At 51.7% G+C, this 22,721-nt stretch overlaps 1 protein-coding gene across 7 annotated transcripts in view; it reads right to left on the minus strand.

The window, feature by feature from the left end:
• mical2b (microtubule associated monooxygenase, calponin and LIM domain containing 2b) overlaps positions 1-22,721 on the minus strand; it is an 89,494-nt gene that overhangs the window by 24,197 nt on the left and 42,576 nt on the right. For 3 of the 7 annotated variants that reach the window (XM_036958150.1, XM_036958151.1, XM_021575471.2), the window contains exons 10-21: positions 22,486-22,612; positions 22,262-22,352; positions 21,435-21,582; positions 18,590-18,789; positions 16,156-16,259; positions 8,829-8,897; positions 8,577-8,702; positions 7,278-7,532; positions 4,347-4,533; positions 4,141-4,217; positions 3,915-3,996; positions 19-124 (exon numbers count right to left, since the gene is read on the minus strand). In XM_036958150.1, the coding sequence (XP_036814045.1) occupies positions 19-124; positions 3,915-3,996; positions 4,141-4,217; positions 4,347-4,533; positions 7,278-7,532; positions 8,577-8,702; positions 8,829-8,897; positions 16,156-16,259; positions 18,590-18,789; positions 21,435-21,582; positions 22,262-22,352; positions 22,486-22,612 (1,572 nt within the window). Of the gene's footprint in view, positions 1-18; positions 125-1,367; positions 1,810-3,914; positions 3,997-4,140; positions 4,218-4,346; positions 4,534-6,822; positions 6,933-7,277; positions 7,533-7,773; positions 7,898-8,576; positions 8,703-8,828; positions 8,898-16,155; positions 16,260-18,589; positions 18,790-21,434; positions 21,583-22,261; positions 22,353-22,485; positions 22,613-22,721 lie in introns of those variants that run through there. The other 4 variants (XM_036958157.1, XM_021575478.2, XM_036958159.1 and 1 more) reach the window with 4 other exon arrangements.

Here is a 22,721-nt window from a genome sequence, read left to right on the forward strand (position 1 = left end):
CTGTAGTAGTGGACTCACGTCCTGTTGGAGTCAGGCATGTCCAGGTTCACTGTGCCCATGGCCACCTCAGGCACGGTGCGGGTGTACAGTCCATTCATCAGACCTGTGCATCTGTAGTGACGTCCTGAAAATGTAAATCTTATTAGGCCAAATTCACATAATACATTATTGCTATTTATGACACTAAGTGTACTCCAACAAACTAAGGCAGCTAGGATGGTTACAAAGCTATTGCCTTACTATGTGTAAATGTGTCTGCCTCTAACTGGTTAGGTCACAATACTAGGCTGCATTACTGCTTTGGAAATAACAGTGCCAACATGCTACCTTACTTTATACATTTGCACCTGTCAGCATGCAATAAAAGTCTGCTCTATATATCTGTAGACACACAGATATAAATGGAGAGACTTGGTAAAAGCATTGTGTTAAAATATAAATCAACATGTAAGGAACACCAACCATGTGATATGGAACAAAAGTGAACATTCATGCTAGTGATTACTCACAGAACCAAACTGAAGCCATGTTGATAATTGTTTCATAGATTCTTTTGAGAGTACATTTCATAATGAAAAACCTATACAAACATTATCTAGAATTCTACGTAAATGCGTTGGGCATGCTCTGCATCTGAATCAGTAACTGAATGGGTTGGTTAGGTTGTGTACTATACTATCGTTATGGATGTGGGTCTATTTGTCGAGGCAACACAGCTTCAACACAAACAATAGCCCACTTGAGGTGCTGAATCATAATGAGTTTAGGGCAATTACCCACATAATACTGTTGATGTCACATTGTGTTTGGATTCCAATACAAAATAAAAAAACTCTGACCCAGAAATGACCCAGAGATGACCCAAACAGAAAGATGAGAAAGACCCGAAAAGAGAAACCCATAAAGTGAAAGGATGCGTGTAATGGTCTATTACTATTATTTGAATTCAGTTCATAGTGGAGACGCTTTTGCATTGGGTCTAATGTATGGTTTTTGTTGTGACAATAAGTGACCGTGCAATTTGGGGAAATCAAATAAAAGGAACTGCTCTCTAGAAGTGTCACTCAGTCCCCCCTAAAAACACATGACCGACTGGGGAATGAACAGGGCTGAGCAACACTGTCCAGGGAAATTCAAGTGTGGTTAAGTGCGTGGGAATGTGCCAATCAGCAAACACATTTTATGTAAACAGAGGATATGCTTGTGACGGGGTTATTAATGTGAGGGTGCGGGTCAAAAAAAGTTTTTTTTTGTTGCAAAATTGAAAATTTCAGTTGTTAATTCTGCTGTTAATTTGAAAAATCAATACAAAAAGTTGGTAAATTTGGCTAATTTGTTTTTAAAAATTAAGGGAGGAAGCAAGTTACTTATGTAATCAAATACATTTATTTATACTTACAGCTTTAAATAGCATAAATTAATCAAAACAGTTTATTCACTGTGAAAAAATACAAGATAGCAAATGAAATCTTATAAACAACTAAAATGTACAACAAAATATTCTGGAGCAAACTTGCAGAATTGTGCCCCCAAAAAACTAGGATCTTGTCATGAGGGCGGCAGGGTAGCCTAGTGGGTAGAGCATTGGGCTTGCAAGTTCGAATCCCCCAGCTGACAAGGTACAAATCTGTCATTCTGCCCTGTACAAGGCAGTTAACCCACTGTTCCTAGGCCATCATTGAAAATAAGATTTTGTTCTTAACTGACTTGCCTAGTTAAATAAAGGTAAAATAAATTAGCAATGAGCTCAGCTTTGTGTTAGGAGGAACATGAGAGTCCTTGAGAAGGTTTCTGAATGATAAGCGCCTTCTGCAACAGAGAATCACAGGGGGACATAGACGTGGAAATGGAGGTTATTATCAGATGGGGCAGACAAAAAGACTTGAAGAAACTGCATGCCAAAAAGTCAGACCTTCAACACGTTGTGCGTTAGAGAGGTCAGGAAGAACAGCAAGTCTCAGTGGGTTAGCTTGGAAGAATGGAAGGCTTTTGAAACATACTCAATTATTGAACAAATGTGTGTCTAATGGAATGAACCTGTTGCCATACACAGGACCCATGCTGCGTTCTCAACATGATTGGTTAATGAGTGGTCACAAAGAGCAACGGAGGCAGCGAAGGCAAAGCAACAATATTGATCATGAGACCAAAGTAGGACATCCCCTTCCTGCCATAACGATTCAGCCTGTGACAATGATTGGTGTGTGTGTGCGCGCACCGTGGGATTTATTTAAGATACCAATCATAGGTTGCAGTAATGGAATTTGAAACATAAGAATGAAAGAATGGAGAAATTAAATGTGAGAAACATGGAAGGGAAACCATGACCTAAAAATATTAAGAATCACAAATAAAATAAAAGCTTTGTTGCAACACTTAGCAATCCTTTTGAAAAACCAGTCATAACTGTACTACCAGACCAAGCTATTGATTCAGAACACTTCAGAACAAACATTCCTGGAATCATTTGCATAAAATGTGCGTCAAATCCAAGTCTCGTGATCCAAGCAGCACAAAAGCAAAGAACTATACCTAAATATTTCAAAGAAAAACAATCTTTCTTTGGAAGAATTTGCTACATTACCTGGTGCCAGAGATAAACATGAGGATCCTCTGTGTTTACAGACTTATCTAATCTTTTACAACAATGAGAGTTTAAATCAGATTCAACTAAAATCAAAATGTGTCCCATTAAACTGCATTAGAAAAATCTACCAAATAGTAGTGTGAAAAAAGATTCTAAAACAAAAATATAGCAACAAAATTACATCCGGAATCATCTTAGAAAAAAAGCTAGTGAGATGCAAAAAAAAAAAAATACTGTTTGCCATCTCCATTACACGCCTCACAGGAGCAATATAGCAGTGAAGTTCAAAAACAAGCAGGACTCTGTCCAACAGACTCCACAAAACACAAGCACACCAGGCACTACACACAACCTTAGCAGTCCCGACAAGTCAAGTCAAGTGCTTTTAGTGGATCCTTTTTGGATTACAAAAAAATTCAATAATTTTACCCAAAAATAAGCTTGGGAATACTGAAATAAAAGATTAAGAAATTGAAAGGATGCATGAAGTTTTCCCATGTTAAAGGGATACTTAAGGATTTTGGCCCTTTTTCCTACTTCCCCAGAGTCAGAAGAACTCATGGATACCATTTTTATGTCTCTGTAGTTTGAAGGAAGTTGCTAACTAGCACAATGACTGGAAGTCTATGATAACTGCTAGCATGATTTCATAGGCTTCCAGTCATTGTGCTAATGCTAGTGGAGCATTGGCTCACGAAACTACCTCGAACTTCCTTCATATTGGAAGGAGACATAAAAACGGTATCCAAAAGTTAATCTGTCTACAGGGAAGTGGATAAAGGACTCCATTGCCAAAACCCCAAAGTATCCCTTTAAGGACCATGCATCACACTTGGTATAACACTTTCACGAACATGAAGTTTGTTTGTCATAAAATTAAATAAAGAATAGAAGACTTGAAATTGATCATTTTAGAATCTGCATAAAGCATTTGACATTGTGCAGACTGCTGTAGCTCAGGCACTTGCGTCACATAGAGTACAGTACAGCATTAAGTCCATGAGGCACCAGGCACTGCATCTCTAGTTGGCCCTGAGTCCTAGACGCTACTGGGCCCAGGGCAGTGGGCCTTGGGGCTGGGGCTCAGGCTGCTCAGCCTCCATGTAAATCTGGCCCAGGAGCTCGTGCAGCATGCTCAGTAGGGGCAGGCCCAGACTCAGCAGCTCGTACAGGAAGCCGTAGTCCTCTGAGCGATCCCTGAGATGGTGCCCCGCCTGACTGACTGCCCCATGCACCCAGCAGGCCAGCCGGTGGGGCGTTCCACACACTGATTGGCCAGCGTGCAGCGGCCAGCGCAGGCTTCTCCTAAGGAAGGAACACAGGGTACCTGGCGGCTGGCTCTGCAGGCTGCCCGTGGTTGAGTTGGGGTCACTACCGTCCGGCGAAGAGGTCAGATGTCCCTGGTCCTTCTGTGTGTGATAGGCACAACATAACATTTAAATATCAGACTAAGTGGTGACTAAACACATAAATAAAATGTTAAAAATATCACAAATAACATCATAATTCCCAAGTAAAAATGACTGTTTGGCTGTTACTGAAAGATGTTTTACCGTTCTCCTCTGGAACTTGTTTGAACTTTGAAGCCTGGGTCGGCGCTGAGAATAGTGAAGCTTGCAATAAAACTTGTCTGTAAAACAAACATCAAATCACATACTAAAACACATGCCTGTTGTCACTAAATATCAAATAAATTGACAAACGGCTTCTGCCCCCAGGTGGAAAAAGAGGTTGGTATATGGGTGTGTCAGGATCATACCCTGTTTGGAGTTGTAGGCATGTCCGCCCAGGCGTAAGGTGGAGCTGCAGACGTCACAGCGGAAACACTCCCTGTGGAAGAAGTAGCCCTCAGCGCTGAGACGCTCCATCACGTACACACGCTTGGAGCAGAAGTGACACATGTCACTGCCTCCCAGGTTCTGAGGAAACTCCTTCCTTCCAACACACTGTCAAGAGACAGCCCAGGCAACAGCAGCAGGTTAGGGATATGGAGAGAACAGAATAGGCAAGCTGTTAGCGTAGTCGTCTACTGCTAAAAATTAGGGAGCTTTGCGGTTGAGGGCCATATAAAAGTGAGCCATTGAAACATTTTTGGTTCTATATAGCATCATTTCTTCTAGCAGTGTACAGTATTAGGTGGTGGTATGAGCACCTAATAAGTTAACATCCACATTAGGGTTACATGTTAAGGCAGGCAGTGAGATAGGACAAGTGAGGATTTCATCATTTGAGTTATTTATTTAACCTTTATTAAACTAAGCAAGTCCATTAAGAACAAATTCTTATCTCGAGTGACGGCCCACCCCGGCCAAACCCTAACCTGGATGACGCTGGGCAAATTGTGCTCCACCCTATGGGACTCCCAATCACGGCCGGTTGTGATTCAGCATGGAATCTAACCAGGGTCTGTAGTGACACCTCTAGCACTGAGATGCAGTGCCTTAGACCACTGCGCCACTCGGGAGCCCTCAGAACCATCCAGACTGAAGAGTAACACCAAGTACAATATAACCTAACCAAATTAGTAATAAGGCCATGAGGAATAAGTCATACCTTTCAATGGTCCCTGGTATTTTGAAGGCAAAAACTGAATCATATTTCATGAAATGGGAACTTAATTCCTGAGGTGTAATATTAGTAGGGAATTTTCCCAGCAGTGAGAGATGATGATGAAATCAACAATTCTCTGGACCATAGCAGAAAACTAGTCAAATACGGTAGCTTGCCAAGGCTATGCACTTGCTTGCATTTTGCTTTTCCTGCATAATGTGGCAAAATGCTGTTTACCGCTCTAGACTTGAAGACCTGAAGTGGGGCAAAACCCTGTGTGAACAGACACCCACGTGAGTGCATAGAGTTCCCATCGCAGTGGCCCCTGGAGGCCTTTACACAAAACACCATGGCTCATGACTGGAGAATTCACCACAAGATTCAGGTCAGAATGCTTGACAGTACACAGTCCCTATTTTCTACTAGTAACAGATGTAGTATCCAGAAGCAGTAGGCATGACTTTGTTGTTGTGTAGATGGCTACCAACACTCCTGAAGTTGGTATTAGAGGCCTTGGGCTGGTAATAGATATAGAGCCTTCTTTTGTTTGTGTGTGTCTTGTGATGATTTTCTTTTCTTTTGTCTATTCTTACATTTCACATTTTTACTGATACCCGTTGGGCAGGCTAAGGGTTTAGCTTGATAACCCTCAGGTCAAATTATTCTAGTCTCAGCATTCCCATTGCACTAAAAGCAAAATAAAACATGGTCAGTGTGAGCTGACAGTCTCTTCTATTCTTACATTCCAACTGCAGAGAGAAGAAGTTTACTGATACCGGTTTGGTGGACTTTTAAACAGGTCAGCTTCATAAGCTTCATTCTGGGGTGGCAGGTGGTTAGAGCCTTGGGCCAGTACCCGAAAAATCTGTTGTTCTGCCCCTGAACAAGGCAGTTAACCCACTGTTCCCCGGTAGGCCGTCATTGTAAATAAGAATTGTTCTTGACGGACTTGCTTACTTAAATAAAAAAAAATAACTCAGATTGATTGGCTTTTTAATGAGTCTACCTGATGCAGCACTTCCATTGCACTAAAACCAACAAACACGGTCCTAGTGAGCTGATATTTTAAGTTTTGCATGGGCACTGAGGAGCACAACAAGGAGCTGCTAGCGGTAGCCATTGTTACCTTGTCATAGTGCACAGGAAATGTTGGGAGAAGGGAATTAGGAAAGAGCAGAGGGTTCAGGGACAGGGTGGATTGAAGTGCTTTTAGAGACAGAGGGCTCCTGAGCAGAAGTAGATAGATCAGTTGGTAGAAAAAGACTTGAGACATCTAACCCTTCACATCCCACCTTGATACTTAATAGAAGTCAGAGAAAATGTCAACAGCTAAACCTTTATCTTTTCTAGTGAAGATATGAACATTCACTATTAGTATCTTCACAGACCAAGATCATCATGCAGAGGGAGGTCACCTGACCTGAAACTCTCAGAACTGCAACACCATGGAAACACAACATTGGGCAAGAAAAAAATCTCTGCCACTAAATGGACTTAAAATGGATTATCAAGCTGTTGCTACTCTCAGTAAATGTGAGTAGGTTTGACTGGTGACATGTTATTATTCCAAACAGAGTGAGGCAGTCAAACAGAACTCGTGTCCGAGGACACAAACATTACTGTGCCTCATTTCCTTAGACGAGGTTAGACAAGCAGGCAGGTGAGGGGCGGCACAACACTTTCACCTTATACTCTTTCACTTGAGGAGTCTCGGACCCAGGGAACATAGGAGCACAGCCCTCTCCTTTATACTCTTTCTGTTAAACTCCCTAGTCGTTAAGGTTTGCACTTTTTTCTGAAGAACAGCAAAAGGGTAAAGGAAAAAAAAGTGTGAAAATCAAACTGCAGGAAATGGATAAGTAAAAACAATAAATACTGAACAGCAATTATAATCCACAGTTAAGTTGATGATGTAGGGCATAAAATACCATTTAGCAATGTTGTATCTTTTGAACATTGGTGTTTCTGTTGGCGTGTTGCGCCGTCTGCTTGTCTTTTGTAGCTAAGGCAGAATTGGATTTACCATGTTGAATGGGCTTCAATCCATTACCCACACAAGCATTGTTTTACTGTGAGTGTATGGCTGTGAATGGAGCTGACATGCTGTGTCCAGACAGATAGACCATGGGCTCATGGTCACCTGGTTCATCTTGTCCCCCAGCTTCTCTAGGCGCTGTCTCATCCCTGTGGGGTCAGGAGAGGGGTCTTCTGGGTAATCTACATCGTCTGGGGTTTCGGTGCGTGGAATCCACACTCTCTGCTGCACAAACTCTGTGCGCCGAGATGCCTGTGTTTGATCCTCCTGTGAAGGACTCCAGGACCATGTTGGAATGTGAAGGGGAATGGGTTGTGCCACGGCTGCAGGCTTTTCTAAGAGTCGCATATAGATAGAAGGCTGAAAGCAGACGGACACACAAGGCAATGTGTAAAGAAGAATTGACCTCTAGCCAGTAGAGGGCGAACCTCCATGGTCATCAATATCTACAGTGAGTGGTGTAAAAAGGGTATATTTTCAAAGACTCTTGTCCTAGACTATGGCGATTTTTAACCATTGATTATTTTGTTATCGTAGGCTATAGGTTAGGGGGTTGGGGATTTTTAAACGACATTATTGGGTTTATAACGCAGTAGCTGACCATTCCTGGGTCAGCTTGTGTGATTTGACTGTTCCTGCCACTTGGGGCACAGGAGGGGGAGGGGGCTTTCCATCATATCCAGAGAAGGAGATGAAGGAAGGCTTGAATCAGAGTCCCAATCAGACTGACAGAGAATGCAGGAAGGAAAAGAGGAGCAGGACAGAGCAGAAGGAATAGGACAAATCAGAGAAAGCAGTCCAGAATGATTAGTTTCTGTTCTACCATTCAAAACCACAGACTGCAGTCATCCATTGCACTGCAGTCATCCATTGCACTGCAGTCATCCATTGCACTGCAGTCATCCATTGCACTGCATGTGTTCCATGGCATTCAACGCCATAATCAGATGTTTCAAGGCATTTAGTTAGAATATTTGAACAGATGCCCTGCTAACAGCCACTCAGTCCTTTCCAGGGGTTTCACAGGAAAATCACACTGTATTCTCTTCTGTATCATGTTTTAAAATGCACAACCTCCTCCAAAATAAAACATATAATTTCATAAACATTTGAAGACTGCAGGCAAGCACTCGTACAGTGGTAAAGATTATAAAACCAGACAGCCATCAGAAGAAACATAAGGACAACATGAACATTCAGTCTTAACGGTAGTATGTTGGGCCAACATAGAGAGTCTAGAACTGAAGAGTCTTACAGTAACCATAAGCACTGAGCACATTGAGTATAGTCAGTAAGCAACCATGCAAGTTACCTGCATTACTGGGATATTTGTCACCGTCTCTACACAGCACAGCGTACAGGGACGATACCGTTGACCCTTCTGGTCAGAGTACAGTTGCTCACCTTATTGCGCAGGGCACCGCCAGGCGCCGCATTCTCCTCAATCTTGGCCAGCAGCTGGGTGGCCATGGAGCGCACCTTACTCTGCTCTCCGCCCTCACCTGCAGGGGGGGCACTCTGACAGGACAACTGGAGACATAACCAGCCATGGAGATAAAAGGGCCAAATGAATGAGCAGTCCCTTTAACAACACTAAAATTGTGCCATCTAAAGCCATACTCGTGATAGAGATATACTTGTTGCTACTAAACACACCTCCTCTAAGTAGTTGCCCTTTCTTCGTCTTTTGCTCATTGGGTCATCTTCCTCCAGCCTCTTGTCATCCTGCGAGGAAAAGGCAGTACAAAATACACTGGCTTATTTCACCCTCATTCACTTCACAATCAAAGGTTATGGCGTCTGAGGGTTATCCATAATAAAGTATGCCTTGTGAGATCTGGATTATCTCGTTCACATACCTTATCTACTCTCCTATGGGCACAGAGGAATTGCTTTCATCTGCAAAGTTAACATGCACTTACGTTGACAAACACTTGATGTAGGTAAAATCTGATTTACATAGACGCCTTTGTTGTTGCAATGCTTTCCTTTTAAAGCCTGCACATGGGGGAGAGAGCGCAGAGCGCGCAAGAGGGAAAGAAAGAGCGAGCGAGCAAGAGGGAGGGAGGGCGAGCAAGAGGGAGGAAGGGAGGGAGGGCGAGCGAGAGGGAGGGAGGGAGGGAGAGCGAGAGGGAGGGAGGGAGGGAGAGCGAGAGGGAGGGAGGGAGAGCGAGAAGGAGGGAGGGAGGGAGAGCGAGAGGGAGGGAGGGAGAGCGAGAGGGAGGGAGGGAGAGCGAGCGAGAGGGAGGGAGAGCGAGAGGGAGGGAGAGCGAGAGGGAGGGAGAGCGAGAGGGAGGGAGAGCGAGAGGGAGGGAGGGAGGGAGAGCGAGAGGGAGGGAGGGAGGGAGGGAGAGCGAGCGAGAGGGAGGGAGAGAGCGAGAGGGAGGGAGAGAGAGCGAGCGGGAGGGAGAGCGAGAGGGAGGGAGAGCGAGAGGGAGGGAGAGCGAGAGGGAGGGAGAGCGAGCGAGCAGGAGAGCGAGCGAGCAGGAGGGAGAGCGAGCGAGCGGGAGAGCGAGCGAGCGGGAGAGCGAGCGAGCGGGAGGGAGAGCGAGCGAGCGGGAGGGAGGGAGAGCGAGCGAGAGGGAGGGAGGGAGAGCGAGCGAGCAGGAGGGAGAGCGAGCGAGCGGGAGAGCGAGCGAGCGGGAGAGCGAGCGAGCGGGAGGGAGAGCGAGCGAGCGGGAGGGAGGGAGAGCGAGCGAGAGGGAGGGAGGGAGAGCGAGCGAGAGGGAGGGAGGGAGGGAGAGCGAGCGAGCGGGAGGGAGGGAGAGCGAGCGAGCGGGAGGGAGGGAGAGCGAGCGAGCGGGAGGGAGGGAGAGCGAGCGAGCGGGAGGGAGGGAGAGCGAGCGGGAGGGAGGGAGAGCGAGCGGGAGGGAGAGCGAGAGGGAGGGAGAGCGAGAGGGAGGGAGAGCGAGAGGGAGGGAGAGCGAGAGGGAGGGAGAGCGAGAGGGAGGGAGAGCGAGAGGGAGGGAGAGCGAGAGGGAGGGAGAGCGAGAGGGAGGGAGAGCGAGAGGGAGGGAGAGCGAGAGGGAGGGAGAGCGAGAGGGAGGGAGAGCGAGAGGGAGGGAGAGCGAGAGGGAGGGAGGGAGGGAGGGAGGGAGAGCGAGAGGGAGGGAGAGCGAGAGGGAGAGGGAGGGAGGGAGGGAGGGGGAGAGGGAGAGCGAGAGGGAGGGAGGGAGGGAGGGAGGGAGGGAGGGAGAGCGAGAGAGAGCGAGAGAGAGCGAGAGAGAGCGAGAGAGAGCGAGAGAGAGCGAGAGAGAGCGAGAGGGAGCGAGAGGGAGCGAGAGAGAGCGAGAGAGAGCGAGAGAGAGCGAGAGAGAGCGAGAGAGAGCGAGAGAGAGCGAGAGAGAGAGCGAGGGAGCGAGGGAGCGAGGGAGGGAGGGAGGGAGAGCGAGAGAGGGAGGGAGAGCGAGCGAGAGGGAGGGAGAGCGAGCGAGCGGGAGGGAGGGAGAGCGAGCGAGAGGGAGGGAGGGAGAGCGAGCGAGAGGGAGGGAGGGAGAGCGAGCGAGCGAGAGGGAGGGAGAGGGAGGGAGGGAGGGAGAGCGAGAGGGAGGGAGGGAGAGCGAGCGAGCGGGAGGGAGGGAGAGCGAGCGAGCGGGAGGGAGGGAGAGCGAGCGAGCGAGCGAGCGGGAGGGAGAGCGAGCGAGCGGGAGGGAGAGCGAGCGAGCGGGAGGGAGAGCGAGCGAGCGGGAGGGAGAGCGAGCGAGCGGGAGGGAGAGCGAGCGAGCGGGAGGGAGAGCGAGCGGGAGGGAGAGCGAGCGAGCGGGAGGGAGAGCGAGCGAGCGGGAGGGAGAGCGAGCGAGCGGGAGGGAGAGCGAGCGAGCGGGAGGGAGAGCGAGCGAGCGGGAGGGAGAGCGAGCGAGAGGGAGGGAGAGCGAGCGAGCGGGAGGGAGAGCGAGCGAGAGGGAGAGCGAGCGAGAGGGAGGGAGAGCGAGCGAGCGGGAGGGAGAGCGAGCGAGAGGGAGGGAGAGCGAGCGAGCAGGAGGGAGAGCGAGAGAGAGGGAGGGAGAGCGAGCGAGAGGGAGGGAGAGCGAGCGAGAGGGAGGGAGAGCGAGCGAGCGGGAGGGAGAGCGAGCGAGAGGGAGGGAGAGCGAGCGAGCGAGCGAGCGAGAGGGAGGGAGGGAGGGAGAGCGAGCGAGCGAGAGGGAGGGAGGGAGAGCGAGCGAGGGAGGGAGAGCGAGCGAGAGGGAGGGAGGGAGAGCGAGCGAGCGAGAGGGAGGGAGGGAGGGAGAGCGGGAGGGAGGGAGGGAGAGCGAGCGGGAGGGAGGGAGGGAGGGAGAGCGAGCGAGCGAGAGGGAGGGAGAGCGAGCGAGAGGGAGGGAGGTAGGGAGAGCGAGCGGGAGGGAGGGAGGGAGGGAGAGCGAGCGAGCGAGAGGGAGGGAGGGAGAGCGAGAGGGAGGGAGGGAGAGCGAGAGGGAGGGAGGGAGAGCGAGCGAGAGGGAGGGAGAGCGAGCGAGCGGGAGGGAGAGCGAGCGAGCGGGAGGGAGAGCGAGCGAGCGGGAGGGAGAGCGAGCGAGCGGGAGGGAGGGAGAGCGAGCGAGAGGGAGGGAGGGAGAGCGAGCGAGCGAGCGGGAGGGAGGGAGAGCGAGCGAGCGGGAGGGAGGGAGAGCGAGCGAGCGGGAGGGAGGGAGAGCGAGCGAGCGGGAGGGAGGGAGAGCGAGCGAGCGGGAGGGAGGGAGAGCGAGCGAGCGGGAGGGAGGGAGAGCGAGCGAGCGGGAGGGAGGGAGAGCGAGCGAGAGGGAGGGAGGGAGAGCGAGCGAGCGGGAGGGAGGGAGAGCGAGCGAGCGGGAGGGAGGGAGAGCGAGCGAGAGGGAGGGAGGGAGAGCGAGCGAGAGGGAGGGAGGGAGAGCGAGCGAGCGGGAGGGAGGGAGAGCGAGCGAGAGGGAGGGAGGGAGAGCGAGCGAGAGGGAGGGAGGGAGGGAGGGCGAGCGGGAGGGAGGGCGAGCGAGCGAGAGGGAGGGAGGGAGAGCGAGCGAGCGAGCGGGAGGGAGGGAGAGCGAGCGAGAGGGAGGGAGGGAGAGCGAGCGAGCGGGAGGGAGGGAGAGCGAGCGAGCGGGAGGGAGGGAGAGCGAGCGAGCGGGAGGGAGGGAGAGCGAGCGAGCGGGAGGGAGAGCGAGCGAGCGGGAGGGAGAGCGAGCGAGCGGGAGGGAGAGCGAGCGAGCGGGAGGGAGAGCGAGCGAGCGGGAGGGAGAGCGAGCGAGCGGGAGGGAGAGCGAGCGAGCGGGAGGGAGAGCGAGCGGGAGGGAGAGCGAGCGAGCGAGCGGGGAGGGAGAGCGAGCGAGCGGGAGGGAGAGCGAGCGAGCGGGAGGGAGGGAGAGCGAGCGAGCGGGAGGGAGGGAGAGCGAGCGAGCGGGAGGGAGGGAGAGCGAGCGAGAGGGAGGGAAGGAGAGCGAGCGAGCGAGGGAGGGAGAGCGAGCGAGCGAGGGAGGGAGAGCGAGCGAGCGGGAGGGAGAGCGAGCGAGCGGGAGGGAGAGCGAGCGAGCGGGAGGGAGAGCGAGCGAGCGGGAGGGAGAGCGAGCGAGCGGGAGGGAGAGCGAGCGAGAGGGAGGGAGAGCGAGCGAGCGGGAGGGAGAGCGAGCGAGAGGGAGAGCGAGCGAGAGGGAGGGAGAGCGAGCGAGCGAGCGGGAGGGAGAGCGAGCGAGCGGGAGGGAGAGCGAGCGAGCGGGAGGGAGAGCGAGCGAGAGGGAGGGAGAGCGAGCGAGAGGGAGGGAGAGCGAGCGAGCGGGAGGGAGAGCGAGCGAGCGGGAGGGAGAGCGAGCGAGAGGGAGGGAGAGCGAGAGGGAGGGAGAGCGAGCGAGCGAGCGAGAGGGAGGGAGGGAGAGCGAGCGAGCGAGAGGGAGGGAGGGAGAGCGAGCGAGGGAGAGCGAGCGAGAGGGAGGGAGGGAGGGAGAGCGAGCGAGCGAGAGGGAGGGAGGGAGGGAGAGCGGGAGGGAGGGAGGGAGGGAGGGAGAGCGAGCAGGAGGGAGGGAGGGAGGGAGAGCAAGCGAGCGGGAGGGAGGGAGGGCGAGCGGGAGGGAGGGAGGGAGAGCGGGAGGGAGGGAGGGAGAGCGAGCGGGAGGGAGGGAGGGAGAGCGAGCGAGCGGGAGGGAGGGAGAGCGAGCGAGAGGGAGGGAGGGAGAGCGAGCGAGCGAGAGCGAACGAGAGGGAGGGAGGGAGGGAGGGAGAGCGAGCGAGCGAGAGGGAGAGCGAGCGAGAGGGAGGGAGGGAGGTAGGGAGAGCGAGCGGGAGGGAGGGAGGGAGGGAGAGCGAGCGAGCGAGAGGGAGGGAGGGAGAGCGAGAGGGAGGGAGAGCGAGAGGGAGGGAGGGAGAGCGAGCGAGAGGGAGGGAGAGCGAGCGAGCGGGAGGGAGAGCGAGCGAGCGGGAGGGAGAGCGAGCGAGCGGGAGGGAGGGAGAGCGAGCGAGAGGGAGGGAGAGCGAGCGAGAGGGAGGGAGGGAGAGCGAGCGAGCGGGAGGGAGGGAGAGCGAGCGAGCGGGAGGGAGGGAGAGCGAGCGAGCGGGAGGGAGGGAGAGCGAGCGAGCGGGAGGGAGGGAGAGCGAGCGAGCGGGAGGGAGGGAGAGCGAGCGAGCGGGAGGGAGGGAGAGCGAGCGAGCGAGCGGGAGGGAGGGAGAGCGAGCGAGCGGGAGGGAGGGAGAGCGAGCGAGCGGGAGGGAGGGAGAGCGAGCGAGCGGGAGGGAGGGAGAGCGAGCGAGCGGGAGGGAGGGAGAGCGAGCGAGCGAGCGAGCGGGAGGGAGGGAGAGCGAGCGAGCGGGAGGGAGAGCGAGCGAGAGAGGGATGGAAGGAGAGCGAGCGAGAGGGAGGGAGGGAGGGAGAGCGAGCGAGCGGGAGGGAGGGAGAGCGAGCGAGCGAGAGGGAGGGAGGGAGAGCGAGAGGGAGGGAGGGAGAGCGAGCGAGCGGGAGGGAGAGCGAGCGAGCGGGAGGGAGAGCGAGCGAGCGAGCGAGCGGGAGGGAGGGAGAGCGAGCGAGCGGGAGGGAGGGAGAGCGAGCGAGCGGGAGGGAGGGAGAGCGAGCGAGCGGGAGGGAGAGCGAGCGAGCGGGAGGGAGGGAGAGCGAGCGAGCGGGAGGGAGGGAGAGCGAGCGAGCGAGCGAGCGGGAGGGAGGGAGAGCGAGCGAGCGGGAGGGAGGGAGAGCGAGCGAGCGGGAGGGAGAGCGAGCGAGCGAGCGGGAGGGAGGGAGAGCGAGCGAGCGGGAGGGAGAGCGAGCGAGAGAGGGATGGAAGGAGAGCGAGCGAGAGGGAGGGAGGGAGGGAGAGCGAGCGGGAGGGAGGGAGGGAGGGAGGGAGCGAGAGGGAGATGGAGCGAGCGAGCGAGAGGGAGATGGAGCGAGCGAGCGAGAGGGAGATGGAGCGAGCGAGCGAGCGAGAGGGAGATGGAGCGAGCGAGCGAGCGAGAGGGAGATGGAGCGAGCGAGCGAGAGGGAGATGGAGCGAGCGAGCGAGAGGGAGATGGAGCGAGCGAGCGAGAGGGAGGGAGAGGGAGGGAGATGGAGCGAGCGAGAGGGAGATGGAGGGAGGGAGAGCGAGCGAGCGAGCGAGCGGGAGGGAGGGAGAGCGAGCGAGCGGGAGGGAGGGAGAGCGAGCGAGCGGGAGGGAGAGCGAGCGAGCGAGCGAGGGAGGGAGGGAGAGCGAGCGGGAGGGAGAGAGAGCGAGCGAGAGGGAGGGAGAGAGAGCGAGCGAGAGCGAGAGGGAGGGAGGGAGGGAGCGAGAGGGAGATGGAGCGAGCGAGCGAGAGGGAGATGGAGCGAGCGAGCGAGAGGGAGATGGAGCGAGCGAGCGAGAGGGAGATGGAGCGAGCGAGCGAGAGGGAGATGGAGCGAGCGAGCGAGAGGGAGATGGAGCGAGCGAGCGAGAGGGAGATGGAGCGAGCGAGCGAGAGGGAGATGGAGCGAGCGAGCGAGAGGGAGATGGAGCGAGCGAGCGAGAGGGAGATGGAGCGAGCGAGCGAGAGGGAGATGGAGCGAGCGAGCGAGAGGGAGATGGAGCGAGCGAGCGAGAGGGAGATGGAGCGAGCGAGCGAGAGGGAGATGGAGCGAGCGAGCGAGAGGGAGATGGAGCGAGCGAGCGAGAGGGAGATGGAGCGAGCGAGCGAGAGGGAGATGGAGCGAGCGAGCGAGAGGGAGATGGAGCGAGCGAGCGAGAGGGAGATGGAGCGAGCGAGCGAGAGGGAGATGGAGCGAGCGAGCGAGAGGGAGATGGAGCGAGCGAGCGAGAGGGAGATGGAGCGAGCGAGAGGGAGATGGAGCGAGCGAGAGGGAGATGGAGCGAGAGAGAGGGAGATGGAGCGAGCGAGAGGGAGATGGAGCGAGAGAGAGGGAGATGGAGCGAGCGAGAGGGAGATGGAGCGAGCGAGAGGGAGATGGAGCGAGCGAGAGGGAGATGGAGCGAGCGAGAGGGAGATGGAGCGAGCGAGAGGGAGATGGAGCGAGCGAGAGGGAGATGGAGCGAGCGAGAGGGAGATGGAGCGAGCGAGAGGGAGATGGAGCGAGCGAGAGGGAGATGGAGCGAGCGAGAGGGAGATGGAGCGAGCGAGAGGGAGATGGAGCGAGCGAGAGGGAGATGGAGCGAGCGAGAGGGAGATGGAGCGAGCGAGAGGGAGATGGAGCGAGCGAGAGGGAGATGGAGCGAGCGAGAGGGAGATGGAGCGAGCGAGAGGGAGATGGAGCGAGCGGGAGATGGAGCGAGCGAGAGGGAGATGGAGCGAGCGAGAGGGAGCGAGCGAGAGGGAGATGGAGCGAGCGAGAGGGAGATGGAGCGAGCGAGAGGGAGATGGAGCGAGCGAGAGGGAGATGGAGCGAGCGAGAGGGAGATGGAGCGAGCGAGAGGGAGATGGAGCGAGCGAGAGGGAGATGGAGCGAGCGAGAGGGAGATGGAGCGAGCGAGAGGGAGATGGAGCGAGCGAGAGGGAGATGGAGCGAGCGAGAGGGAGATGGAGCGAGCGAGAGGGAGATGGAGCGAGCGAGAGGGAGATGGAGCGAGCGAGCTCATGTTACCTTTGGGATCCTCTTTCTTGGCTGTGTTTGGTTCATTAAGTTGTAAACTGAGTTTGCAGACTCGGACGAATAGTCCTCATTGTTTTCATCCGTTTCTCTTGTACCTGTAACAAATCATAGCAGCGTGTTGTAATGAGCATTTTGATACGTGATATACTATAATACACATACCGTATTAAACCATCCAAACCAGGTCAAGCCAAATCAAGAGGGTAACCAGATAGAGAAATGTGAAAATAAAAGCACAAACAAGACTACAGTATCCCCAGTTGGAAACTGGTTCAAGATGATTAATCAAGTGTCAGACTATTGTGAGGCCATTACCAATTAGTTCCCCCCCATTAATCAATTATCTGGCTAAATCATTAGTATTTTTTTGAATGACATGCCATAACGCCTTCTGTATTCTATAAAGGCAGCCATATATCTGAGGCATTATTATTACCATGAGCGTGAGGTGACCTGAACTGGGGCCTACATGTACAGTTGAAATCCTAAGTTTTCATACACTGAGGTTGGAGTCATCAAACCTTGTTTTTTTAACCATTCCACACTTTTCTTGTGAACAAACGATAGTTTTGGCAAGTCGGTTAGGACACCTACTTTGTGCATGACAAGTAATTTTTCCAACAATTGTTTACAGACAGATTATTTCACTGTATCACAATTCCAGTGGGTCAGAAGTTAACATACACTAAATTGACTGTGCCTTTAAAATAAAGGTTTAGAAGCTGCTGATAAACTAATTGACATCATTTGAGTCAATTGGAGGTGTACCTGTGGAAGTATTTCAAGGTGTACCTGTGGAAGTATTTCAAGGCCTACGTTCAAACTCAGTGCCTCATTGCTTGACATCATGGGAAAATCAAATGAAATCAGCCAAGTCCTCAGAAAGTAAATTGTGGACCTCCACAGGTCTGGTTCATCCTTGGGAGCAATTTCCAAAACGCCTGAAGGTACCACGTTTATCTGTACAAATAATAGTACACAAGTATAAACAGGAAGGAGACGCGTTCTGTCTCCTAGAGATGAACGTACCTTGGTCAAGATGCTGGAGGAAACAGGTACAAAAGTATCTATATCCACAGTAAAAACGAGTCCTATATCTACATAACCTGAAAGGCAGCTCAGCAAGGAAGAAGCCACTGCTCCAAAACCGCCATAAGAAGACAGACTATGGTTTGCAACAGCACATGGCGTCAAAGATTGTACTTTTTGGAGAAATGTCCTCTGGTCTGATGAAACAAAAATAGTTCTGTTTGGCCTTAATGACCATTGTTATGTTTGGAGGAAAAATGGGGAGGCTTGCAAGCCAAAGAACACCAACCCAACCGTGAAGCAAGGGGGTGGCAGCATCATGTTGTGGGGGTGCTTTGGTGCAGGAGGGACTGGTGCACGTCACAAAATAGATAGCATCATGAGGGAGGAAAATTACGTGGATATATTGATGCAACATCAAGACATCAGTCAGGCAGTTAAATCTTGGTCGCAATTGGGTCTTCCAAATGGACAATGACCCCAAGCATACTTCCAAAGTTGTGGCAAAATGGCTTAAGGACAACAAAGTCAAGGTATTGGAGTGGCCATCAAAGCCCTGACCTCAATCCTATAGAAAATTTGTGGGCAGAACTGGAAAAGCGTGTGCGAGCAAGGAGGCCTACAAACCTGACTCAATTACACCAGCTCTGTCAGGAGGAATGGGACAAAATTCACCCAACTTATTGTGGGAAGCTTGTGGAAGGCTACCCAAAAAGTTTGACCCAAGTAAAACAATTTAAAGGCAATGCTACCAAATACTAATTGAGTGTATGTAAACTTCTGACCCACTGGGAATGTGATGAAAGAAATAAAAAGCCGAAATCATTCTCTACTATTATTCTGACATTTCAAATTCTTAAAATGAAGTGGTGATCCTAACTGACCTAAGACGGGGAATTTTTACTAGGATTAAATGTCAGGAATTGTGAAAAACTGAGTTGAAATGTATTTAAGGCTAAGGTGTATGTAAACTTCCAACTTCAACGGTATGTGTAACATGCAATCAATCCTATCCTACCATGACAGACGCAAAGTCATAACCGTTCAGTCACACACCATCCTCATTATGTATTGAAGCTTACCTCAATCTAACCTTCAGAATACTGCATGTAACTGAAATATAGCATACCTTAGAAGTAGTAAAACTCCACAGTTATGGAGTAATTCATGGAGCATAGTAGGCATTATAGCAACATTATTTTCCATATGTAGTATGGTAGGTAACGTGGGAATATCGGGTACCGTTATGTAACTGTTGTGCATGGAGTTTACATTTCTGACGCTTCAGGAAGTAGACTCTTGAGCAGGGGCCGTGTGTGCAGTAGCTACTTCTGGAAGTGTATTGTACTGTGGCATCAGATGAGGGGTGAGAGAACGACTCAGAACAGCAGCCTACCAGTGATGGATGCAGGTGAGTTGCGGAACATCTCGTAAACCTTAGAGATGTACAGCACCATCATCAGCTTGTCTGGGTCCTGGTCCAGAGCCATCTCCTTCCCCGTGGTCACAGGCTGGATACCAAATTCACGCTCTGCTATGTCAAAGGCCAGCTGGTTGTTCTTGGCTGAGTCCTCCTCATTCAGGGAGTCAAAGTCACTAGGTTGGAGAGAGTGAAAGAAATGAGGCATCAGGTTTACATCCTTAAAGATCTCAATAAAGTTGTTTCCCCAATGAAGTGAGAATGTTGGTTTAATGATGCATTTTATAATCGTTCTGTTTTCCACAACAGAGCGATGAAAGGGGAACTGAAAAGGTGAGATCTAAGGCCCTTCGCAACAGCCCTAGTAATGTTATGAACATGTTTCCTTTCAATAAAAGGGTTTAATTCAGAACAAACTGTCCAATCACATACACCGGTGACACAGAAAGGAAGGTGGGTGGGATTACCCAATTGGGAGCTAGAGCCAGAGGGATGAGGTCATCACAACTGTACCCCCAGCCCTCTGACTGCATCGACACAGCGTAAGGGATGAGACCCATTTGACACAGCGTAAGGGATGAGACCCATTTGACACAGCGTAAGGGATAAGACCCATTTGACACAGCGTAAGTGATGAGACCCATTTGACACAGCGTAAGGGATGAGACCCATTTGACACAGTGTAAGGGATGAGACCATTTTGACACAGCGTAAGGGATGAGACCCATTTGTCACAGCGTAAGGGATGAGACCCATTTGACACAGCGTAAGGGATGAGACCCATTTGACACAGCGTAGGGGATGAGACCCATTTGACACAGCGTAGGGGATAAGACCCATTTGACACAGCGTTGGGGATAAACCCCATTTGTCATTTAGGTAAACCATTTCAAGGCATGGATCTCCTCATAAGTGCCGTCAGTATCTAATACTGTAAGTTTGAATGCTTTATAAACATTTGGAGTGCAATATGATAACCAAATGCTCTTTCCTTTGTGTGGTTTAGGCCATTTCTCTACATAGACAAATCTAGCTGTTTCCTACAAAGTTCAGGACATATAGGACAGTTTGTAACTTGAGTCCCACACGTTTAGTTTAACAGAACTTTTGTCAACAGTATAATCAATGTCTCTGTTGACATTTTCAACAGCATAACATGTGACAGAACCAAAGTAAGTGCATGGTCACAGACAAGATGATAATCAGTGTGTGCTTTGATGATGGCGATAAGACCACGACTGTGTGTGTGTGTATACAATGTACACTGCTCAAAAAAATAAAAGGGAACACTTAAACAATGTAACTCTAAGTCAATCACACTTCTGTGAAATCAAACTGTCCACTTAGGAAGCAACACTGATTGACAATACATTTCACATGCTGTTGTGCAAATGGAATAGACAACAGGTGGAAATTATAGGCAATTAGCAAGACACCCCCAATGAAGGAGTGGTTCTGCAGGTGGTGACCACAGACCACTTCCTATGCTTCCTGGCTGATGTTTTGGTCACTTTCGAATGCTGGCGGTGCTTTCACTCTAGTGGTAGCATGAGACGGAGTCTACAACCCACACAGGTAGTGCAGCTCATCCAGGATGGCACATCAATGCGAGCTGTGGCAAGAAGATTTGCTGTGTCTGTCAGCGTAGTGTCCAGAGCATGAAGGCGCTACCAGGAGACAGGCCAGTACATCAGGAGACGTGGAGGAGGCTGTAGGAGGGCAACAACCCAGCAGCAGGACCGCTACCTCCGCCTTTGTGCAAGGAGGAGCAGGAGGAGCACTGCCAGAGCCCTGAAAAATTACCTCCAGCAGGCCACAAATGTGCATGTGTCTGCTCAAACGGTCCGAAACAGACTCCATGAGGGTGGGATGAGGGCCCGCCGTCCACAGGTGGGGGTTGTGCTTACAGCCCAACACCGTGCAGGACGTTTGGCATTTGCCAGAGAACACCAAGATTGGCAAATTCGCCACTAGCGCACTGTGCTCTTCACAGATGAAAGCAGGTTCACACTGAGCACATGTGACAGAGTCTGGAGACGCCGTGGAGAACATTCTGCTGCCTGCAACATCCTCCAGCATGACCGGTTTGGCGGTGGGTCAGTCATGGTGTGGGGTGGCATTTCTTTGGGGGGCCGCACAGCCCTCCATGTGCTCGCCAGAGGTAGCCTGACTGCCATTAGGTACCGAGATGAGATCCCCAGACCCCTTGTGAGACCATATGCTGGTGCGGTTGGCCCTGGGTTCCTCCTAATGCAAGACAATGCTAGACCTCATGTGGCTGGAGTGTGTCAGCAGTTCCTGCAAGAGGAAGGCATTGATGCTATGGACTGGCCCGCCTGTTCCCCAGACCTGAATCCAATTGAGCACATCTGGGACATCATGTCTCGCTCCATCCACCACAGACTGTCCAGGAGTTGGCGGATGCTTTAGTCCAGGTCTGGGAGGAGATCCCTCAGGAGACCATCCGCCACCTCATCAGGAGCATGCCCAGGCGTTGTAGGGAGGTCATACAGGCACATGGAGGCCACACACACTACTGAGCCTCATTTTGACTTGTTTTAAGGACATTACATCAAAGTAGGATCAGCCTGTAGTGTGATGTTCCACTTTAATTTTGAGTGTGACTCCAAATCCAGACCTCCATGGGTTGATCAATTTGATTTCCATTGATCATTTTTTGTGTGATTTTGTTGTCAGCACATTCAACTATGTAAAGAAAAAAGTATTTAAAATAATATTTCATTCATTCAGATCTAGGATGTGTTATTTTAGGGTTCCCTTTATTTTTTTGAGCAGTGTATATACATGTGTCTTCTCTCACATGAGGTCAGGTCGGATGAGGTGTATAAGAGCACAGAGCGCCAGGCCACTCTTCCAGGAGGAGGTGAGGTTGGTGACGTCCACGCCTCTATAACCCAGAGTCTGCTTCTGACACCAGGTGAGGAGGCGGCTTGGCCGGATGTCCGACTCTGGAAGAAGAGGGGTCAACCAATCACAATACATCCTCACCAAATAACAAAACCCACAGAGAAAGATAAACACACCAGGCTACAGTTCATAGACATCACAGTGGTGTAATAACCTCAAAGTTAAGGGAGTATGAGGGAAGGGGAATGTAGGCCAGCACACACTTTTGTTGGGCATGTTTGACCCTATTTAATGTACCAGCCTGTAACTGTGATAATAAAAGAAACAATGGCTTAACTGTCAGCTGAGACAAGTTTATTGGACAACGAGATAGAGTACCAATAGACCGTCACGAGGAGCCATTAAGTCCTAATGACCGATCCTCACGGTCAGCTCCTGCGCCATGTAAATACAATTACATTTGAGTCATTTAGCATACACTCCTATCCAGAACAATTAGCATTTAGTGCCTTGCTCAAGGAAACATCAACAGATTGGTTCGAATCCCCTAGCAGACTGAACAGCGACCTTTCGGTTACTAGCCCAACGCTCTTAACCACTAGGCTACCTGTAGAATGGACGTTCCCATTCAAGTCAATGATCCACGATGGGTGGAACTGCAGACGTAATTGTATTTCTATATCCTGGCTGTGTCTGAGCCTGTGATATGATTAGAGGATGATGCATCAGACATGAGTTAGTCAGAGATGACAGTGGTCAGTCTGTTTCCGCAAGACTCACCCCGTCTGGAGAGACTGACAGATCTATGTGTAGGTCCACAGCATTCCAGAGGATAGGAGTTCTGCTGCCCGTCTATGAACAGGTGACACACCTGAGAGAGAAAGAGCTCGCGTGATGAGTTTCTTTAACATGAAAATGGCAATACATGTCAAGCATGTTAATGTCAACTGTTCTAAATAAAACAACCTGTTTAAAGTGTGAGGTACTCTCCATCTCAGACAGACCTGATGTGGCTTGACACAGCTGGAGTTGAGGTTTGGGTACCGTGTTACCGGGTCAATGGTGTACTGCTCAAAGTTCTTTGAGATGTTCTCTGTCGTTGTTTGGGGTAATAGCCTGTAGAGACTCTCCCTACAAACGTAACAGAAGATGATCATTCATTTTCTGTTAAAAGCCAAACAGATGACCTGTTACACTGGGGTACAGTAAACACCACCATTCTGTTTAATAATACAATTAA

The sequence above is a fragment of the Oncorhynchus mykiss genome, chromosome 2, assembly GCF_013265735.2.
Source record: "Oncorhynchus mykiss isolate Arlee chromosome 2, USDA_OmykA_1.1, whole genome shotgun sequence".
NCBI classification, from domain to species: domain Eukaryota; kingdom Metazoa; phylum Chordata; class Actinopteri; order Salmoniformes; family Salmonidae; genus Oncorhynchus; species Oncorhynchus mykiss.